Raw genomic sequence first — 23,380 nt, 5'->3', positions numbered from 1 at the left:
GATGCTGAACCACGAAAGACACCGGGATTCTTGGCCTCTGGAGGAGAAGAATTCAATCCAGGGCCAGAGACGAGGCTTGATTGCTCAGAGCTTTTGTGTAATAAAGTTTTATTAAAGTATAAAAGAGAGAAAGCTTCTGACATAGACATCAGAAGGGGCCAGGAAGAGTGCCCCGCCTGCCTTGCTAGTGTTAGCAAGGGAGTTATATACTTTTAAATTAGTTATTACAATGAATCAAAAGAATGTCTGCCCGTTGTAAAGATCTTACTAGACCCACTCCCATAATTTACATTTTAAGATAATAAGTGAAGTTGCTCAGTCATGTCTGACTCTTTGGGACCCCATGGACTGTAGCCTACTAGGCTCCTCTGTCTATGGGATTTTCCAGACAAGAATACTGCAGTGGGTTGCCATTTCCTTCTCTGGGGATCTTCCTGACTCAGGGATCAAACCCGGGTCTCAGGCAGACGCTTTACCCTCTGAGCCAGGAGGGAAGATCTTTTGAGAGAATAGGATTAGCCAGAAGGTTTTCAGGAAGGAGAAACTGCCCTCAAGCAGGATACATTGTTGTTAAATAATCCTTAGTACAGAGTTTAAACTGAGTTGTTTGTTGTGTAATTATCCTTTAGAGGCTTAAAGATAAAAATAGTTTTATGTGACTGAGACTAAGGAATGTAGAGGGAAAAAAAAAGTTTTTATTTTCCTCCTCGAGAATTCCACACCCCTATCTCCTCCTCGAGAACCCCAGACCCCTTTCTCCTTGCGGACCCCTGGTCTTCTTATCAACCTGCGTAGGAATCGACTCTCAAAGCCTCAGTCTCGACCATCCTAATCACATCACGTAGAATGAGAAACGGCTCCCAGGTCAAACGTGGTATATACCCTAAATCCTTCCCAACAGTACACAGAACAAATACTGGTCATGGTCCTCACGACCCCTCCACAGGGTCAGTGCCTGGCCTGCAAGTCCCCTGACCCCCTATTCATGAGTCTCCTTCCTCTTAACTTGCTGGGAGCTATGTGTGCACCGAATGGAAAGTCCCCCAGGACATGGATGCTGAGGACTGTTATTGACCATCACGGCTCTAGGTGACCTTGGAAACCACTGAGAGGCCTGCCCAATGGGGAAACCGCTCCAGGCTCTGAGAGGGAACACCCAGCCCTTGAGGCATCTGGAGTACTTTAGGCTTTGAAACAGTGCTGATCAGCTTTTCCCTTCACTTTAAAAGTCTGTCTACTCCACTTAAAAAAGCATGCCCAGGTGGTGCACTGGTAAAGAAATCATCTGCTAATGTAGGAGCCACAGCAGACATGGCTTTGATCCCTGGGTCGGGAAGATTCCCTAGAGGAGGAAAGGGCAACCCACTCTAGTATTCTTGCCTTGAAAATCCCACGACAGAGGAGCCGGGCAGGCTATGGTCCATGGGGTCGCAAAGAGTCAGACACGACTGACTGAGCACACTACTCCACTTAAGGGATGTGGGAAAACACAGAGAAAGAAGAAAAGAAACTTCTTTTTATCCCCAAAACCCACCCTGAGCACTGGTAGCATTTTGATGTCTTCCTCCCAGTCTGTCTTGTTTTTCTAGATGTAGTGTTTACTGTTCACTTATTTTTCAAACTTGTGTCCACTGATCATTTTCCATCTTGTCTTCACCACTTCACATCATAAAATAAGCATTTGTGTGAGACTCTGAAAAGTGGCAACACCATGCTGCTGCTGCTGATGCTAAGTCACTTCAGTCTTGTCCGACTCTGCGCGACCCCAGAGACCGCAGCCCACCAGGCTCCCCCGTCCCTGGGATTCTCCAGGCAAGAACACTGGAGTGGGTTGCCATTTCCTTCTCCAATGCATGAAAGTGAAAAGTGAAAGTGAAGTCGCTCAGTAAGTGTCCGACTCTTCGTGACCCCATGGACTGCAGCCTACCAGGCTCCTCCATCCATGGGATTTTCCAGGCAAGAGTACTGGAGAGGGTTGCCATTGCCTTCTCCGGGCAACACCACAGAGTGTATCCATTCTGATTTTTGGACACTGAGTTATTGCTGATGCTTCTTCGTTGAGAGGAGCTGCACTGAACCTCCCTTTGCAGGCACTCTGTAAATATTTAGAATTATTCCCATCCCAGGAGTGGGTTCTGTGGCCAAACCTTGCAAACTTTCCAGGGGGCTTGAACCCATTTAGACCTGCACAAGCAACGTTAGCCAGCCCAACATGGGAGTCCTATGTTTTCATAATGGTTCAGTTTAATCGCTCGGTCGTGTCTAACTCTTTGCAACCCCATGGACTGCAGCACACCAGCCTTCCCCGTCCATCACAAACTGCCAGGGCTTGCTCAAACTCATGTCCATCAAATAGGGGATGCCATCCAACCATCTCATCCTCTGTCATCCCCTTCTCCTCCTGCCTTCCCAGAATCAGGGTCTTTTCCAAGGAGCCAGTTCTTCACATCATGTGGCCAAAGTATTGGAGTTTCAGCTTCAGCATCAGTCCTTCCAATGAATATTCAAGACTGATTTCCTTTAGGATGGACTGGTTGGATCTCCTCATCCAACCAGGGACTCTCAAGAGTCCTCTCCAACACCACAGTTCAAAAGCATCAATTCTTCGGCGCTCAGCTTTCTTTATAGTCCAACTCTCACATCCATATGTGACTACTGGAAAAATCATAGCTTTGATTAGATAGACCTTTGTTGGCAAAGTCTCTACTTTTTAATATACTGTCTAGGTTGGTCATAGCTTTTCTTCCAAGAAGCAAGTGCCTTTTAATTTCCTGGCTGCAGTCACCATCTGCAGTGATTTTGGAGCCCCCCAAAATAAAGGCTCTCACTGTTTCCATTGTTTCCCCATCTATTCACCATGAAGTGATGGGACTGGATGCCATGATCTTACTTTTCTGAATACTGAGTTTCAAGCCAACTTTTCCACTCTCCTCTTTCACTTTCATCAAGAGGCTCTTTAGATCTTCTTCCCTTTCTGCCATAAGGGTGGTATCATCTGCATATCTGAGGTTATTGATATTTCTCCTGGCAATCTTGATTTCAGCTTATGCTTCACCCAGCCCAGCATTTCATATGATGTACTCTGCATATAAGCTAAATAAGCAGGGTGACAATATACAGCCTTGATGTACTCCTTTCCCGATTTGGAACCAGTCTGTTGTTCCATGTCCAGTTCTAACTGTTGCTTTTTGACCTGCATACAGGTTTCTCAGGAGGTTTCTCAGATTCTGCTTTTTCTTAGTCTAGAGCTTTCAGTGTGACATTTTTTTTGCAACTTCAGCCAGAGCATTGCACTGATCTGTCACACAATAAAAGTTCCAGGTAAACTTGGTGATACTAAAAAGTTCTATACTTTGATTTTATTTCGTATTATTGGTATTGTTTAAACCAACATAGCAAAATGTTGCTATCCGCATTCTAATCTTAAATTCTTAAAATATATCCAGAGTCACTGCCCTCAGACTTAGAAGGCAGCTGGCGTAGGGGTCAAGTTCACGGCTTCTGGACTCTGACACGAGGGTTCCAGGAGATGACGATGGAAAGCTCCTAGCACAGAGCATGGGCCACAATCAGCATTCAATCTGCAGGGGCTGAGATTAACCTATGACTAAACCACCAAGAGACACATTTTTCTAAACACTCCCAGTGCAATGTTTCTGTGAAGTGACAAATGACACCGTGGGAGTGACCCTGGAGATAATAACTTAACCTCACTGTCCACTGCGGACACTGAGGATGGAGAAGTTAAACGGTGCAGTGGGAAGTGACAGAGGTTAACCTGGGATCCTGGTTCCCTCGGTCCAGCACTGTGTGTGTGTGCACGTGTGTTTGTGTGCACACACACATGTGCACGTGTGGCCTCCTGTCTGAGACCACACTATCAACATAAAGAGAAAAACTACCCTGATGACTTCTAGGGGCTCTGGGAGACTCAGGTTCAGTACACATTCCGGCCATGTCTGGCTGGGTGACTGTGGGCAAGTTATTTAACCTCTCTGAGCCTTAGTGGCCCATTTGTACAGACGGTGACAGCTCTCACCTTAAAGGATCAGATGAATTAACACGTGTAAGGCACTTTGCACAGCACCCTGACACCTGGTGGAGTTTGCAGAAAATGTTAAGTTTTTAGTATTCTGTTTCTATTTGGATATGTTGGGTATGTTTGGGTATGTGCTGGAAGCTTTCTGAACAGACTTAGGGGCTTTGTGGCCTCCCGTCTGAATGTGGATCTGGAAGCAGGAGACCTCCTTTTGCCATCACCAAGGCGCGAGGCTCAGCTGCCACAGACTCCATTTGGGGCCCTCTCTGAACTCAGGCTGATCAGTGACCAGAGCCCCTCAGGGGTTAGCCCCCTCACACTCCAAAACAAAGACAAGAGGCAGGCCTGCTGTATTCACCCCAGGTCCCACTTAGCCTCTTATAGTTTCACCTATGGCTGAAGGATAATTTTTTTTTTAATATTAACTTAGGATGCCTCCCCTAGAAAAGCAGTTCTCAAAGCGTGGTCCTTGGACCAGTAGCAGCATCAACTGGAAGCTTGTTAGGAACAAAAAGCCTTCAACCCCAACTCAGACCTACCGAATCAGAAACTAGGGGTGGACCCAGCAATGTGAGTTTTAACATGCCCTCCAGAATATTCTAATGCTTGCTGCTCTGGAACAGCAAGCATTATTTATTATTTTTAATTAAAATGGAGAAGAAAAAGAATACTCTCACAGTGATTCTTTCCAGTCATCAGAGGACAACACAAAGCCTGCGAATGTGGAGCCAGGCTAGCCTTGCTGCCTGGCTACTTACTGACTCATGGATCTGGGCCAGTACCTTCCCTTCCACGCAGTCTCCTCATCTGGAACACGGGACCACAGCATCACTTCACACACCCATTAGATTACAGGGGAGATGCTGACCCAGGCTCAGAGGCTGGCGTGGGTGGACAGGCTCGAGAGGAAGGAGCTTTATCATGATGCCAGCAAAGGTCTGATTGGGGCAAAACATCCACTACTTCTGCCTATGCATTTTTATAAAGCATGCGTGCGTGCTCAGTCACTCAGCTGCGCCCAGCTCTTTGCGACCCCATGGACTGTAGCCTGCCATGAGATTCTCCAGGCAAGAATACCTTTCCCCAGGGGATCTTTCCGACCCAGAAATCAAACACAGGTCTCTTGCATTACAGGCAGATTATCATCTGAGCTATCAGGGAAGTGCTAAAGAGTGAAAATCTGATGCAAATTTATCCTTTAAAGCTCTGGACAGAGAAGTCTGGCAGGCTACAGTCCACGGAGTCGCAAAGAGTCGGACGCGACTGAGCGACTAAACAACAGCAAAGTAGCCCTAGCCGTGTTAGCCACTGCTTTCCAACTCAGGGAACACTGTAATGCCATGATAAAGATGAAAACTATTATATATTAGGACATACTTTACACCCAGATACAAAGCAAGCCCAGGCCTAGACGGCTTCACGGGAGAGATCCACCCAACGCTAAAGAAGAATCAATACTTTGCGTGCATGCTCAGTCATGCACGACTCTTTGTGATCCGATGGACTGTAGCCGCCAGCCTCCTCTGTCCATGGGATTTTCCAGGCAAGAACAGTGGAGTGGGTTGCCATTTCCGGCTCTGATACTAAACTCTTCCAAAAAGTAGAAGAGGAATGAACAGTTCCCAATTCATTATATGATGACAGCATTACCCTGATACCAAAACCAGGCAAAAACATTACAAGAAAACAAGCTCCTTCTCCAGGGGATCTTCCTGACCCAGGGATCAAACGTGGGTCTCCCACATCGTGAGCAAATTACCATCTGAGCCACCAGAGAAGCCCCACAAGAAAACATTACAACAAACTAATATTCCTTGTAAATACAGGTGCAAAATTTTTCAACAAAATATTGGAAAAATAAACCCAGCAACAGATAAGAACTATATACCATGACTAAGTGAGATTAATCCCAAGAAAGTAAAGTTGGTGTAACATCCAAATGAATCCATTTAATAACTATATTAACAGAATAAAGGACAAAATCCTCATGACCATCTCAATGCTTAAAAGGCATGTGGCACAATCTATCACCCTGTCATGATTCAAACACTCAGCAACCCGAGAACAGAAGAGAACTTCCTCAACCAAATAAAAAGCATCCACCATACTCAAAACCCACAGTCTAAATTACACTCAACGGTGAAAGACTAAAAGCTTTGCCTCTAAGTTCAAGGACAAGTCAAGGATGTCTATTCTCATCACTTCTATTTAACACTGCACTAGAGATTTATCCAGGGCAATAAGGCCAGAAGAAAGAAAGAAAAGGCATCCATATTAGAAAAGAAAAATTAGAACTACCCCTACTTGTAAATGACATGAACTTCTGTACAGGAAATCCTAAGGAATCTACAAAAACCTCCCCACAAAACTCTTAGAACTAACACACAAGCTCAGCAAGGTGGCAGGATACAGGATTAGTATTCAACAATTAATTGCATTTCTACACATTAGCCATGAACCATGAGAAAACACAATTAAGAAAACAGTTACTGTCTGAAGAGCCTAAGCTATTCCATCTTGTAAAAGAACTCCATTTTGTAAAGGTACTGGGCAAACAGACTTAGACTTTGGATACTGCCTAAACTTGCCCCACTGTGCGCGAGCCAATCAGCCCTTAGGTTCAGCCTCCTGACTTTAAGTTCAAGAATTTGTGATTTACCTTGGAAGTAATGATTTACCTTTGTGGTTTACCTTGGAAGTAATGAGTTACATTTGTGATGATTTACTGTGGAAATAAGAAAACCAATCAGAACCCAACACCTAACCCTTCCACAGAAGATAACCAATTAGACATCTCCCAACCCGGAAACTCCTGTTTTTCAAATTTTTCGCGCGAGAAGACCCTATATAAGCAAATGTAACCCAGAGTTCGGGGCTCCTCTCCTTAGCCACTGCGTCGATAACAGTAGGAGCCCCAGCTCGAGCTTGGTAATAAAAACGCTCTTGCTTTTGCATCGGATATCGGCTCCCTGGTGGTCATTGGGAGATTTCACGACTTGGGCATAACACTGTCCAGAAGACACAGGTGTAACTGTGCATCCCACTGGCCTGGCACGATTGTTAACAACTGTAAAAGCAGCCACGACAGCACGAGTGCCTGCTCCATCCCAGGCGCTAAGCCAGGCTCTTCCCATGCAGCATCTCCTTCCACTCTCACACCCCTGCAAATGGTGTTTTCCTCATTTGACTGATGAGGAACTTGCGGGTCAGAGAGGTGGAGGGACCTGCCCAAAGTCACCTAGCTGGAGAGAGGAGGCACCAGGCAGTTTGACTCTGAAGCTCATGGTCTTGTCCCTGTGCTGGACCCCCACAGCCCTCATGCCCCAGTGGTTCCCACACAGAGCCCCTGGCACATCAGAATCTCCCGGGACTCAAAAATACCATCCCTGACCCCACCGGAAAGAATCTGATTGAACTGATCTTGGAAAAGACCCTGATGGTGGGAAAGATTGAAAGCAGGAGGAGAAGGGGACATCAGAGGATGAGATGGTTGGATGGCATCACTGACGAAATGGACGTGAGTTTGAACGAGCTTGGGGAGCTGGTGATGGACAGGGAAGCCTAGCATGTTGCAGTCCATGGGGTCGCAAAGAGTCGAACACAACTGAGTAACTGAACTGACTGACTGACTGGGTAGGGCACAGACATGGGCATTTTTCTAAGCTTTCAAGGAGATTCCAACGTGCAGCTTGGATGCCAGGGTTGAGGCTCTGCTCTGGACATCCACAGCAGTGAAGGCTTCTCCAGGGTCTTCTCGCACTTGAAACTGAAAAAGTGAAAGTGAAAGTCACTCAGTCGTGGCTGGCTCTTTGCAACCCCATGGACCATACAGTCCATGTAATTCTCCAGTCCAGGATACTGGAGTAGGTAGCCTTTCCCTTCTCCAGGGGATCTTCCCAACCCAGGGATCAAACCCAGGTCTCCTACATTGCAGGTGGATTCTTTACCAGCTGAGCCACAAGGGAAGCCCCGCTTGACCCCACCTCAAAGACACAGGCTGCCCCAGGACAGGAAGTATGCTTCCTCCTAGATGCAACATCTAGAATTCACGTAGGGAGGCAGCTTGGACAAGTTCAACTGAGGCACACATTTGGCACCTTGTAACTTGTAAAAACTTAACTAACAAATCTGTGCGCTGACTGTTATAAGCAGTCATTCTTGGCTTTTAAGCATTAGCATAAATGGAACATCTAAAAGACACACAATTGTAATCTCGAAAACCCAGTCCAGGTAAATAAGGTGGAGGTTGCAAGACCCGCAATCAGAAGACTCCCGTCCAGTTCTCCGCTTTGGACTTCTCATCTCTGCCTCGACACTCACGCGATGGAAATTATCACTATGCCCTGTTCCCAGGCTAAGAAACTAGAAACTCAGGCCCAGAGACATCACATGGCTCATACGTGGCAGCACAGGGATTCAAACACGGGACTGATTCATGCCAAAGCCTGGCCCTGCCCACTAGACCCAGCTGCCCTCTGTGCATATGGCAGTCCAGTACATGTGAAGGCAATGACCTTCAATTACTGGGTAACCTCTTCCCTGAAGCCAACCTTAATTAGAAAAGTCTGATCAATAAAGGCAACACTGACTCCATCGGATCAGATGTATCATCTCTGATGGGCGGCGCTTATGGTGGACACGCTCCACGCATTATCCCTTATAAATATCACCTCACCTGCCACCTCCCATATCTCACAGCTCAGGACACTGAACCGCAGAAAGGTCAGCAATGCCCCCCACCCACCAACCCAGGTCACACAGCCAGCACATCACGGGAGCAGGATTTGAACCCTGGTCTGAGCTCTTCCCAACATAAGCTAGAAGTAATGTGAGAAAATGACACTTTACTTAAATAATGTTGTCCGGATTCTGCAAGGATCAACTCTTAAAACTCATTCACTGAAGGGGCCGAATTTAGAGTTAAAGTACACATCAGTAAGTCACAAAGAAATACAGACTGGCTGTCCACAGAGAACAGATTTGAGCCAGTCACAGAAACGTGAAAGGACGTCTGGGCAACGCCATGGTGAACTGACAGCTGTTCCTCAGGCTCTGGGGGCTCCAACTGTCCTCCAGGTTCCCATCACGTCATCCCCCTGCCTAGATGGCTTCACAGGGTCCTCCAGGTTTGGGGTTCAGCCTAACCCCAAGACTCTACCTCCTGCCTCTACTTCCTCTGATGCCATGTGGTCAGCTCTCCAAATGCCCACCTTTCCACACAGTTCACCCCAAAGCTCCTAGGTCCCACCAGGCGTGGCTTCTGCCTCTGTGCCTCCCTCTGACCAGGGGTCTTGTTTCAGCCTGGACACTATCTTCCCCTGAGCTCACAAGTCTCCTCCCCTAGAAGCTTCTGTAATCTGCTTCAGAGCACCCACAGCTCCTGCGCTTTCTTCTGACAAGGCTGGTCTAGCCATGCTGGGCTGGCGTCAGCTGCTTGTTCCCACATAATTATTCATCTGGTCGACAAAGGATTATTGAATCTCTACTCTGAAGGACGAGGTTCTCAGCACTGAGACCGTGAAACAGACAGAAATCCCAGCCCTCGCAGAGCTGACCTCCTCTGAACATCCGTTCCTTAGGTGCTAGGACCTGGTCAGGTCAGCTCTGTGCTCCAGGATTGGCCACAGTGCACGTGGGCAGACGAGGAGCTCAGAGAACAGCAAGACAGGTCAGGCAGGATTTTCATCTCTGAACAGCTTTCGGGAACTGCTGTGGGTTGGGGAACATGTACATGCTAACTGAACTCTATGGCATATTCCAAGTTGAATGCAGGCTGGAGTGGAGTGCGATGATGTGATGGCCACGGTGTGCCAGGGCCGGTGTGTTTCCTGATGAGATACTCCACGCAGCCGACTGACTTACTGTCCCCAGTGCTGGCTCACGCCCAGCAGATGTTTCTGGAGCAGAAGACTGGTGCCACTTTGCATTTGTTTCTCCCTGAGCAAATGAGGGTTTTCAAGCTTCAGCTCCTGGACTGCAGGAAAGGCATGTGAACACATGGTTTTGCAAAGATGAGAGCCTGATCATTCACTCAGTCGTGCCCAACCCTTTACAACCCCATGGACTGCAGCCCCCGAAGCTCCTCCATCCATGGGATTTTCCAGGCAAAAATGCTGGAATGGGTTGCCATTTCCTCCTCCAGGGGATGTTCCTGACCCAGGGTTCAAACCCCAGTCTCCTGCACTGCGGGCAAATTTTTTACCAGTGAGCCACTAGGTTTGCAAAGGTGCCAGGGTCCAACCAACTGTCTTCCTTTCCTGGCTGCCCGGGAAGTTTCAAAGCTTTGGAGTGGCACCATGGGCATGGGGCCTCCTGAGTCCCACACCTGCCATCACTGGGCACAGGGCCAGTCTGCAGAGGCAAAGGCCCAACTGAGCAGATTGCCTGTTGTGGCTTTTCTTTGTAAGTCATATTCTTAATTATAAAAGCAAAATCATGCTAATCAAAGAAAAAAAATTGAAGGGTTTGGAAAAGAAAACAAAATTAATTTACAATCCCATCCTCTCCCCAACACATGGTGTCTTTGCAGCTTTTCTTCCCAGAAGGGAAGGACCAGCAGTGAATGGGCACGTCCAGGCCCGGCTCTGTGGGGCCATCCCACTGGACCCTCAAGTCTTCTGTTCACAGAATGACTCTCACACTCTACAGATGGGAGAAGAGCGTTTCCATGAAATTGTGACATGGCCCAAAGCCACCCAGGTAAGAAACGCTGAGTCCAGGATCTGAAACCAGAACTGACTGCGAAGCACTGTTTGTGCTCAGGATGGAAAGAAAGTTCACTTCATCTCTCCTCCAAATTAAAACAATATGGCAAAAAAAAAAAAAAAAAAAAAAATCACCTAACTTAAAATTCAATATTTATATATCTGCTCACAAAGTCCAAATGATATCAAGTTCTCTTTCTACCTGTGGGGTCTTTTTATCCTGACCAGGCTGTAAACTTGGGGAATGGGGCGGGGCTGCACCTCTCAGCTCCCAACCAGCACGGAGCAGGCCTCCATTTGCCACCCAGCCTGGAGAAGATGAGGATACACATCTCTTGTTGTTGCTGTTCAGCCACTAAATCATGTCTGACCCCATGGAGTGCTGCCTGCCAGGCTCCTCTATCCATGGGATTTCCTAGGCAAGAATACTGGCATGTGTTGCCATTTGCTCCTCCAGGGGATCTTTCTGACCTCGGGATCGAACCCACATCTCCCACATTGACAGGTAGATTCTTTACCTGGAGAGTCCAAACATTTCTTGTCTGTGTTACTCACTCAGTCATATCCGACTCTTTGTGACCCCATGAGCTGTAACCTGCCAGGCTTCTCTGTCCATGGAATTCTCTAGGCAAGAATACTGGAGTGGGAAGCCTGTCTCTTCCCCAGGAGATCTTCTGGACCCGAGACTCTGACCTGCGTCTCCTACACTGACAGGTGGATTCTTTACCACTGAGTCACCTGGGAAGCCCAAACATCTCTTCCTCAGGCTCAAAAGACCGACTCAGAACCTCAGAGAGTATCCAGCTGGTGGTCAAGAGTTGAAGTGCGGCCCAGCTGATCTCTCCCACTCCACTCCCAGCTCTCCCTACAGAAACCTGTTCTCCAGCCAGGCTGCCCTCCGCCCAGGCCTCGGGTCTCCCAACCCCTGCACCTCTGCCCCCTCCATTCAGAATCCTGCTTGTCCCGAATACACCCCATCTTCCCAGGTCTCCACTCGCCTAAATGCCAAACTCTCCAAGGCCATAATCACATTCATTCTTTCAATAAACATACTACAAAGTTTGCTGTATGCCAAGCTCTGGAGGTTAAAAGGTGAGTGAGATGGCGAGGGTCCCCCACGCTGCTTCTACAGAGCAGAACACTCTGGAGAGACAGAAAGAGGAGCAGCTCCCAAGAGCAGGCTCCTGCTACATCCTCAGTGATCACCATAATTCTTTGAAAGAGATGCTCTCATTCTCCCCACCGCACCCCCCATTTCAGAGAAGGGGCAACTGGGACCCAGAGAAATGAAGTAACCCGCCCAAGATCACGGGCTGGGAAGTCGCATCCACCCGTCAGGGTTTGGTCCACCTAAACCTTGACTGTCGCACCCTGAACCTCAAGGGCAGCGTGTGCGCTCACCCACCTCTGCGTCTCCAAGGCCCTGCCCAGCTCCTGATGCAGCAGGGACACAGCCCTGCTTGCTGAACTGAGTGGTTTCCGCGTCCAGGAATAGACACATGCTTCTACTCCTGGCTTCTGAGCATTGTTCCCCGAAACGGCCTTTCTCTGGTGATGAATAACCCTGGGAGCCGGCAGCGCCTGGATTAGCGTCTGCCTGGCTTCCTCCCTGAAACCTGACAGGCTCCATCTGGGTCCCAGAAAATGGCCCTGATGCTGCTGATAAGAAGCAAAATCGTTGCAAAGTACCTTTGAAAATGCCGGTCTCTAAAACCAGCTCCCTAGACTGCAATGGTTAGGGAACAGTGACAGGTTCCTGTTTGTCTACACCCCAGTCTCGCGTTCCTTTGTTTTAGCGGGGTAGTCGTGTCTCCAGACAGAAGACACCCACTGCCACCCCAAGAAGATGGTCTTTTGGTGAGCTCAAGGGGACGCACACCTGGAAGACGGAATCTTAAATAACCATACCCAACTCTCACTGTTGTTGTGACAAGTAAATGGGATAATATAAGTAAAAGCTTAACACAGCACTGGGCGCCTGACACACACTCACAAACATGAGCTGACATTACTGTGATGACACAGTACCCATTATAGTCCTCGCCACTCTGGCTGATAGACCGTGAACCACTTTAGAGAGGAAGGGAAGGAAGGAGGAAGAAGAATGAGACCAATCATCCTACCTGGAATAGAACCACATAACCAACAGACGGTGCCCTAAAGGGCAGCAAAAAAAGCCAAATTTCTTCTAATTCTGGCCACGACACCCCACAGCTGCTCTGATGAACTATCCTAAGCCTGATGGCTGAGAGGGTAAAGAATCTGCTTGCAACGCAAGAGACACGAGAGCCGTGGGTTCGATCCCTAGGTCAGGAAGATCCCCTAGGAGAAGAAATGGCAACCCACTCCACTATTCTTGCCTGGAGAATCCCAGGGACAGAGGAGCCTGGCGGGTTACAGTCCATGGGGTCGCACAGAGTCAGACACGACTGAGCAACTTCACTTTCACTTTTCACTTTCATCATTGGAGAAGGAAATGGCAACCCTCTCCAGTGTTCTTGCCTGGAGAATCCCAGGGACAGAGGAGCCTGGCGGGTTACAGTCCATGGGGTCGCGCAGAGTCGGACACGACTGAGTGACTAAGCACACACACACCTTATCCAAGCCTGACTTTCATCCTCCTTGGTGACAGCTGCATTACCTGAGCCTGGAGCCTCTGTTCTCAGTACCCCCCCACCCCCACCGCACCCACCCTCCCTCTAACCTGCTGAGGAATCTCAGAGCTGCTCTGTGTGCCATGAATGAAAAGATAAGACCAGGCACCGGACAAGCTGGGTCAGACCTCAAAACGCAGGAGGTCAACAAGAGAGTCATAACATCTGAGACCTGACAGTGTTTAGTGACGCTTTAACTCCCAAGTTAATCTAAACTCTGGTTATTTGACCTTCACTCTTGCCACAGGGATGTCTTCAGAATCTTCTTCAAGAAGTGGTTATTCCTAAGCAACTCTAATAACCCACACCACCGACCTGCTCATCTGAGGACCATCTGTTTTGCTGTAACCAGCCACACCCAGGCACATCCACCACTCCCGCCTTCCTTGACAAATAAGCAGGCAAATGCAGCCACCAGGTCTCAAACTCGAGCCCCACCCAGGAAGTTGTGCACCTGGCCCAGACACCTGGTCCACGTCCCCAGCACTCAGATTCCCCCTCCAGGGCAGCCTCCACTCTGGACCTTGCTGCACTCCAGCCTCCTGTTAACACAGGCCTTGGAGGCAAGGTGGATCTGGGGTGAGAAAGGGCGCCTCTGAGCTAACTGCCATCACCCCTGGGTTTTGATTCCCATTCTTCCCTCATAGGCCTCTGGTGGCTCAGACAGTAAAGAATCTGCCTGCAATGCAGGGAGACCTGGGTTCAGTCCCTAGATTGGGAAGGTCCCCTGGAGAAGCACATGGCAACCCAGTCTGGTATTCTTGCCTGGAGAATTCCACAGACAGAGGAGCCTGGTGGGCTACAGTCTATGGGGCCACAAAGAGTCAGACACAACTACTGAGCAACTTACACTTTCTTCAAAGTGCTGTGTGACCTTGGGCCATGAATCGCCTCTCTCTGGGCCTCAATTTCATCCTTCGAAAAATGCACATTTGGGATGGACAATGTTTCAAGTCGTCCAGTTGCAGCTGCTGTAATTTTTGCATAAAACACATACAACGTGTACTACTTTTTAAAAATCAGCTTTAAGTGGATACCTCAGAGGGCTTTTGCAATTGAGATAGGGAATATTTGGGGGAACCTCTGCCAAAATTCCCTCATGCCCCTTTGCAACTTCCCTTTAATTGCTTAATATTTTTCTTTACAATGACTGACGTTTTAAAAAACATAACACTGCTTCAGCCTGATTCTAAGCAATAATATCCACAAAATCACAAGCTTGATGGGCTAGGTATATTTTCTGTTATACACACAAAAATAATTCCTACTAAAATAAAAAGTCAGGACTCCCCTGGCAGCCAGGTGGTTAAGACTTTACCTTCCAATACAGGGGGTGCAGGTTCGACCCCTGGTTGGGGAGCTAAGATCCTACCTGCCTCTTGGCCAAAACATACAGCAGAAGCAATACTGTAATAAAGTCAATAAAGACTTTAAAAATGGTCCACGGCAAAAAAAAATCTTGAAAAAAAATACCCAAGTGCCACCTAAAATCTTCTCGCACACCTACAGAGCCATGTGTGCCCCACGGAGAAATACTCTATGAAATGGCCACTCCCTCCCGAGGCCTCTTTAGCTCCGAAAGTCTGGATTCCATCTCCTGTCACCGAGCCTGTCCTGTATACAGAATGCAGGCATGCATGCATGCTCAGTTGTTCAGTCACGTTTGACTCTTTGCCACCCCATGGACTGGGGGCCACCAGTCTCCTCTGTCCATGGGATTTCCCAGGCAAAAATACTGGCATGGGTTGCCATTTCCTTCTCCGGGGGAATCTTTCCAACCCAGGATTGAACCCAAGTCTCTTGCGTCTCCTGCATTGGCAAGTGGATTCTTTACCACTAGCTCCACAGCATGCATGCATGCAAGCTAAGTCACAGCATGCAGGCTAAATACTGGCTGCTCGACACAAGGGACAATCCATGGCCCATCTCTTTTCCATCTCTGACCGACATGACCGACATCCACCACCCCCGGTGGGAGGCAGCAGCTGGCATTCCTCAGAGCTGATAAATGCTGCATTCAGAGAGATGGCCACCCCAGAGGGAGAGGGGGGCAGATGCAGAGCCAGAAACCAGGCAGGTGAGGAAGAAAAGCAAGTCAGTGAAAGTGCCGAGGCTGCGTTCGGGGAAGCTGCTCCTAAGTCTCCACCCTCTGCTTGCATGGTTTTAGCCCACGAAGTTATTTTAATAACTCGGTCGCTTTCACAGCAAAACCTTTTGCTAGAAAAGCCCTCCAAGATGTCGCATCTGCATTCCCAGAAGGGATTTACCACAAAGAGCGCAGAGAGAGACTGGTCGCCTTCCAAAGCCCCAGTTTCGCGACGAGCTAAATAATTGAAGGGAAGCCTTCTGCGTCCTTAGCAACTGAGCAAGGCGTCAGCTGTTTACAGCCCTTTAAATACTAGAAATAGAAGATGAACGGAGAAGTGAATCGCAGCTCAGAAAAAGGCACTAACGAAAAGGTAGGCAGGGAAACTTAGCATGATTTCAAGAGCCCTGACATGGCAGGCCCACTGCATGTAGGAACTGTGCCCCAACTCTGCAACCCAGCACCGGGAGCGCCTTCCAATACAGCTCACAGCTGCAACCTTCTCAACATACTGACTACCCAGCCCCATCCCAACACCCCACACCTGCCCGCAGTGATCTACTGACATCACCCCAAACATTCAGCTACACTTTTGCATGTGCTGGTTCAGCAGTCAGGATAGTCCTTCTTCCTTTCTCCACCTGGAAAACTCCTATTCATTCCTCAAAGGCCCAGGAATAATGGCCAAGTTCAACCATCACCTCCCACTGGAAGTCTCCCCTCAGAGAGTCTCTCCCTCCACAGAACAGCACAGAGTATATGGGACGGGGTAGGGTGGGGTGTTCTCTGGGGCTGGGGCAAAGTTCTAAAGGGCCTTCCATCCTTGTCCAGTGTGGAAGGAATTTACAGTTCATTCTCACACAGGGTGGGAAGTCAGGGAGGAGCTATGAGCAGAAAAACATCCAGACCAACTTGGTAGGAAATTTCTGGTGACAATGTGGGAGACAGATTGAAGTTGGATCCATGATGACAAAGTGAGTCTCCAGCATCAAATCGTAGCTGCTTGGCTGCTGGTATCCAGAGCTTCCTTCCAGAGTCACTGCTGTGCACAGACAGGGGCAGAGAAAGCAGGACCCCTCCCTCACACCAACGTGGTATCACCACCACCATAGCTCAGATGCACAAAACATAGCCTTTCCATTTATCAGCCCTGCTCTAAGCACCTACACTGACTCCTTACAATAGCCCTAAAATGTAGCTACTATTATTGCCCTGTTTTAGGGATGAGAAAATCAGGGGAAGATTCAGGAAGCTGCTCAGAAGTGCCCAGCTAACAAGTGGGACAGGAAGCCAGACAGTCAGGCCAGAGCCAGATATGGTGGCTGGGAGAGCTACATCAGACCCATACCTCATCCTTAGAAAGTCAGCCACAGTACCCAATGTTCCCGAAGGAAACTAGCTGCAAGGACATTCACCTTGCAAGGATGTTTTATTCACCAGAGAAAAACCAAGAAACAAACTAAGTATCTGCCAAACATCCAAATATTAGCAAATACCCTGAGCTACTGTGGAGCATTTCACAGTGGGCTGCTATGAAGTCCTCAATGTGCTAATAGAGTTGTAAACTCTATTTCTCACATTTCGGTTTGAAGTCCTCCTGTCCCTGGATCTCCCAGGGTGCCTCTGAAAATGCAGTTCCTGGGTCTCTCTCGGACCTGAGGGCCCCCCGGGTGGCTCAGTGGTAAAGAACCCGCCTGTCAATGCAAGAGACACAAGAGATGTTGAGTTTGATCTCTGGGTCGGGGAAGATCTCCTGGAGAAGGAAATGGCAATCTCCTCCAGCAGATTCTTGCCTGGAAAGTCCCCTGGACACAAGGAGCCCGGAGGGCTACAGTCCATGGGGTCGCACAGAGTCGGACACGACTGAACGCACACACATCCTGGACCTCGTGCCAGACCATGTCTGGAAGTGGGGCCTGGCAATCAGAATCTTTGTGTGCAGGCTTTTCTGCATGGTAACATTTGAGAACCACTGCTGGAGATGAATATCCACTGCCATGGAAAGGGTCAGCTCCGTGAGCAGTTTTGTTCACCTCAGGGTTTCCGGTGCCTAGAACAGTGTCTGGCACACAGCAGATGCTCCCGAAATCTTTGGTGACTGAATGAACCCATCAATCCATAAGCGATTCTGCCATGAGCTGTTGGCAGATCTAAGTATCTGACCAGTCTGTGTGCCTCAGAGGACCTACAACCGGGGTCCTGTGCACGTAATTTCACCTGGCTGTACCCAGCACAAAGTCAGCCCTCCGACACGATCCACCAGCACGTGAACACATGAACAGTGACATATGCCTTGCTTCTGAGCTGCATGTTCTCTCACTCTAGACACAGAATGTGTCTTACGACCTAGCTCTGTCACGGTTTAGCTGGCAGCATCGTTTCTTCCCTTTCCTTAGTGGTACAAAAAAACAATAAAGCACCTCTCAGTTGGTGTCATCTTAGATTTATTCAAATACGAGAACTGAGTACATCATTCTGATTTCAAAAAAAATTCAAGTCAGATGCCAATACGGCTAACAGATTGCTGTGCATTCCCTCTCTTATGATTTGCAAAAATCAGCCCAATGCCATCTGTCCTGAGCTTTTGGCTGCAGGAGGCCCCAGTAGTCCTGGTCATCCAACCCTTTGCTGCTGAAGTGCAAACCCATCATCTGATGTGAATGACAGTCTCTCACCTGTCTTCACCTGGGAAACTTCTGACAGCATCATTTGGAAGGCTTCTCTACATATCTGGAGGCCGCAGGATGTGCCAGAGGATGGTTCTGGCCCATACTTGTGTTCATCCCAGCCCCACCACTCCCCGGAGGTTCATCCTGGCACGTGGTCTGTCTGCAACAGCTACTGGTCCTCTTGTGACTTCTCAGCACTTGGAGGACTGATGCCCCTTGGCTAATGCTCTACAGCCCTGCACGTGCTGTATCTGGTCCCACAGTTAGAAGAGAGCTGGATCCCCTAGGCTGGTTACCCTCATGTGCAAAAAGAGGGATGGGGATGCGAATCTGGCCCACTGCACAGGGTCGTTCTGAGAACCAAATGAGGTTCATTTGAAAATGCTCTGGAGAGTAGCAATTTCTATACCAGGTGATTCATGACATTTAGAAAGATACAAATGTGTAGAACATCTCAAACTGAGAGATGAAACTTTAGCACCTACTTTCCATTGTAACACCTGCCTTCTTTTGACTAAAATCTACCATTATCTAGACCTTTTTAATGAGCTAGTGGCACAAACTGTCAGAGCAGTGAAGGGCCAGGAACTCGAACCAGAACACCACCTTGTCCCCCTGGGCTGCCCTGGACATGCCACCTAAGCTCCCTGAGGCGCCACCTCCTCGTGCATAGACTGGGGCTCGCTGTCTACACCATCCCTTTCCCTGCGCAGTTAGAGCTGCCTCTCTGTAAAGCACCCGGCACGGCGCCTCCCACAGTGCGTCTGCATGAGGGAGTCCACTCCCGGGATGTCCTCACTTAAAGCAACAGCACTAGGTTGGCACAGATTTTCTTCTATGGAGCATTTTATTCCCCCAAAGAACAAAGCTCAGTCGGTAAAGAATCTGCCTGCAATGCGGGAGACTCAGGTTCGATCCCTGCGTTGGGAAGATCCCCTGGAGAAGGAAATGGCAAACCACTCCAGTATCCTTGAGTGGAAAATCCCATCGACAGAGGAGCCTGGTGGGCTGCAGTCCATGGGTTGCAAAGAGTCAGACACAACTAAGTGACTAACACTCTCTTTCAACCCAAAGAACAAGAACTAACTAAGCTTCTACAGCTTCGGGAGTTATTTGGGCCACATTTCCAGGGCTAAGCCAACAGAGAACAGCGCTACACGGCAGGACCCCAGTTGGAGGCTGGCTCCACCCCTTCCTCTGTGGGGGACCCTGGCCGGGTTCCTCTGCCCTCACCTCACCGTCTCCAGCCTGCAACCTGGAAAGTGAGGATGACGAGGGTGGAGCACCCCCCAGGGATGCTCTCAGGACTGTGGACAGACAAAGGTAGCACAGAGGGAGTGCTCCAGACACCCCAGCTAACCCCGGGCATCTGCCAGCTTCCCACAACCTCAAACATGAAGCCCTTGAAGGCCAAGAACCTTCCAGCACCGGGATGGCAGTGGAGCGGTGGTGTCTGCCTGCCCACCAACTGCCAGGTAGGAAATGTCACAGGTGCTGTGAGTGAACACAGGTCCACAGAGGCTTTGTGCTGGGTGAAGAAAGCAAGCAGGGGCCGTGGCTTCTGAAGCCCCTGCTTAATTCATGTGGCTAACCCAGTACAGGGTCTGGCGGAGGAGGTGGCAAGCCAGTGTTTGTAGGTTAAATAAAAATTTAGTTTTGGAGCCGCTGATGAGATATAATCAGGCAGAAAGAAGGTATGAGAACATTCCAGAGGGTCGGAAGTGTAGGGGTGATCACCTCTCAGGGTTTTCTGGGCTTCCCCAGATTGGATCAGTGGTAAAGAATCTGCCTGCAGTGCAGGAGACCTGGGTTTGATCCCTGGGTCAGGAAGATCCCCTGGAGAAGGGAGTGGCAACCCACTTCAGTAATCTTGCCTGGAGCATTTCATGAACAGAGGAGCCCACAGTCCATGGGGTCGCAAAGAGTCGGACACGACTGAGCGACTTTCACACACACACCCGCAGAACTGTCATCCTCAGACAGGAAATCTATCTTTTTTGAAGGAAAGGAAAACCTGGTTTGAAAACTTCAAGCTGGGAGTCTGTGCCTCTTTCCTGAGGGATACCATGTGGGCTGATTGACAGATCGGTGAGATGGGAGAGAAAGTTCAAAAAACAGATCCAAGGACAGACACAGGAATTTAACCCACATAAATGAGGAGAGAGAGAACAGCTCATGCCCTACCACTGGACTGGGATAGAGGACAAGCTATTTGGGAACAAATAAAACCAGATATCTATCTAGATCCTTAAAGTAAAACAACTTTCATATGGATTACACATTGAGATAAAAACAAAGCTTCAGTAACAGATGAATGGATTAAGAAGATGTGGTAGACACAGATGTATACATATACATATGTGTATATACACATACCCATATACGTATACCACATCTTATATGTATATATATGCACATACATATATTTACATATACACAGTGAAATACTACTCAGCCATAAAAAAGAATGACGTAACGTCATTTGCAGCAACATGGACGGACCTAGAGATTATCATACTAGTGAAGTAAGTTGGACAGAGAAAGACAAATATCATATGATATCACTTACATGTGGAATCTAAAAACTTAATACAAATGAACTTATTTACAAAACAGGAACAGACGTACAGACTTAGAAAACAAATTTATGGTTACCAGTGGGGAAAGATGGAAGGGGGAAGGATAAATTAGGAATTAACAGATATTTACACTACTATGTATAAAATAGAGAAACAGCAAGGTGCTATCGTATAGCACAGGGAACTATATTCAGTATCTCGTAACAATCTATAATGGAAAATAATTTGAAAGATTAGGTGTGTGTGTGTGTATCTGAATCACTTTGTTTCACACTTGAAACACTGCAAATCAAACATACTTCAATTTAAAAATACATTTTGGCCTTTTACCTCGTTGCAGCCGAGAAAGCAACATGGGTCACCAGCAGCTCTACTGGAGCCATCCGAGAAAATTCAGCCAGGGTTCTCCCTCTTGCCGGGTCTGCTCAAACCGGCACGGTCTGATCTGGAAATACGGCCTCAATACGTGCTGCCAGTGTTTCCGCCAGTATGCGAAGGACATCGGCTTCATTAAGTTGGACTAACCGAACTTCCTTAGATGGCTCATCCAGCACATCATCCTTAGGCGGAAATAATACTGCTCTTTGTATATAAAATAAAAGTTTTCAAAACTTCAAAAATAAAAATAAAATAAAACAAAAATACATTTTGTTTGTTTTGTTTAAAGAAACCACAGAACAAAGAAATCTCCTAAAAACAAGTATTAGAGGAGGCCAACAGTTTAAGCGTCCACAGAGGGCACTAAGGCTAAACTTCTGGTGGGGAAAAGCATCCCAGAGTGAAAACATCAGAGCCCAAGATGGCAAAAAAATTATTGCAACATATTAAAGACCAGGGGTTAATATCCCCTTTAGGTTATGAAGCTTTACAAATCAAATCTGCTTTAAGCGACGTGCCAACAGAGAACTAAGTATAAACAATGAAGACGCGATTCTCCAAAAAGAAAAGCACGTGGCCAGCACACAGGCGACAAGATGCTCAGCCTCCTGAAATCCACAAACGAGACTAGGAATGAAAATTCTCACTTGTCACGCTGGCAAAGGTCTGCACTGTTGGCAAGGTCCTGGGACATGGCTATTCCCATTCACTCCTGTGAGTACAAATTGGCACAACTCTTCTAGAGTGCCATTTGGCAACCCCTGTGAAAAATTTTAAATACGGATTGCTTTCGCTTAGTAGCTTCACTTCTAGAATCTTTCCTAAGGGAACAATCAGACAGGGAGATAATCCATAAAGAAGGGAATAAAAAGGGACTCGTTAAATAAAGCCAAGCAGCAGAGGCCGTGGCAAGATTTCTTTGTGTGAAAAGCTGGTCACAAATCGAGTGATCGCTTTTCTCAGGGGAAAAGCCCCCAGTCGAGACACTCACTGGCATCACAGCTCTAATGAGCAGGATAAGCCAAGAAAGTATTTCCATTTAGGGGCAGGGGAAGGCGGCTCTGTGAACAAAGAGGATTCTTAGAAAGACAAGGTGGAAGGCTGCTGTCAATGGTGGGAGGGAGAGAAGAACCAGGAAATGGAGCGGGGGTAGGGTAGGTTTGGGCCAAGAAAAAGAGAGGGAGAAGAAAATAGGCTGCAGAGAAGCGACAATGGCACCAAGAAGATGAAATATACTAAACATCCAATTGGGACTAAATATACTAATGGGACTTCTGGAATCCCCCAGAGTAGATGAATGGGTCTAACTGACAAAAATAATAGCTTTCTTTCCTACATACCAGCAATAACCAATTCATGGATAAAACTGGAAGATGATTCCGTTTGTAACTGAATCAAAATGAGCTAGGAATGACAAGTACAGACTGTTCAGGAGAGAGGAGAAAATGGTATTTCTCTATATGGGACAGAGCAAGCTGAAATGGGAAGCAGACAGTCACTCTCAAGCTTGCACTCCCAAAATCAACACCTGCTTCTTCTCTGGCCTTGGACCCCTTCTCAGTCCCATCTTTTACCAAACCTCCCTCCTTTGTCCCAGCTACTGCAGCGTCACCTCCCTCCAGGGCTCCTCACCGTCAACGTTATCTACTTCAGTCAATTCCATTAAAATAAACAGACTTCTCTCTGTCCCCAACACCCGTAACCTCTGCCTCTCCATCTTTGAGGCTGTCAACTAGACTGCCTCCTCATTTCCTGCGGGCTGTGAGCTTCCTGGGGGCAGGGACAGGTCACCCAAGTCTCTATCCCTCAGCACAGAGTGCCATGTGGGATACCCTGGTGATGGGGTTAAAGAGGCGGGAGGGTGAATGGATGGAAGGATGGATGGATGGATGGACAGATGAACTCAGAAATAAAGAAAAAAATGACTCCGTTTAACTCAGAACGTCAATATAGCCCAAGCAGAGTTTGGTGCCAAGGTCCCTGAGACTCCTTCCAACCTGAGTTACTAAGACTTTATGGCGCAGTCCCCCTGATGCCTGGGATCCGGACCTCAATTCCTAGGCTCAGCTTAGAAAGAAAACCTTCAGAAGAAACAGCACTCAGAGGAGGGAAACAATCATTTCTCAAACTGGAGGAGTCTCTTCCAGTGGGGAATTTTGTTCTGGGGACAACCTCTAAAAATAAATAATATTTAAAAGAATAAAATGGATCATATGGCAGTTTTATTCCTAGTTTTTAAAGGAATCTCCATGCTGCTCTCCATAATGGCTA

At 48.0% G+C, this 23,380-nt stretch overlaps 2 protein-coding genes across 11 annotated transcripts in view; one reads left to right on the top strand and one right to left on the bottom strand.

Annotated features, from left to right (window-relative positions):
• The window catches only part of LOC101113239 (janus kinase and microtubule-interacting protein 1), a 130,136-nt gene that overhangs the window by 67,801 nt on the left and 38,955 nt on the right, over positions 1–23,380 (bottom strand). The window lies entirely within an intron of this gene.
• Positions 21,052–21,292, top strand: LOC114115340 (small ribosomal subunit protein uS14-like). Its single transcript, XM_042251633.2, has one exon. It carries the CDS (start codon positions 21,085–21,087, stop codon positions 21,253–21,255), a length of 171 nt encoding a protein of 56 aa, XP_042107567.1. The 5' UTR covers positions 21,052–21,084; the 3' UTR covers positions 21,256–21,292.

The sequence above is a fragment of the Ovis aries genome, chromosome 6, assembly GCF_016772045.2.
Source record: "Ovis aries strain OAR_USU_Benz2616 breed Rambouillet chromosome 6, ARS-UI_Ramb_v3.0, whole genome shotgun sequence".
NCBI classification, from domain to species: domain Eukaryota; kingdom Metazoa; phylum Chordata; class Mammalia; order Artiodactyla; family Bovidae; genus Ovis; species Ovis aries.
The sequence above is the reverse complement of the archived record's forward strand: the minus strand, read 5'-3'. Positions and strand labels throughout refer to the sequence as shown.

What these genes read in the sequence shown, in the direction of transcription:
- LOC114115340 (XM_042251633.2), top strand. Translation starts at nt 21,085, where the DNA reads ATGGGTCACCAGCAGCTCTACTGGAGCCATCCGAGAAAATTCAGCCAG.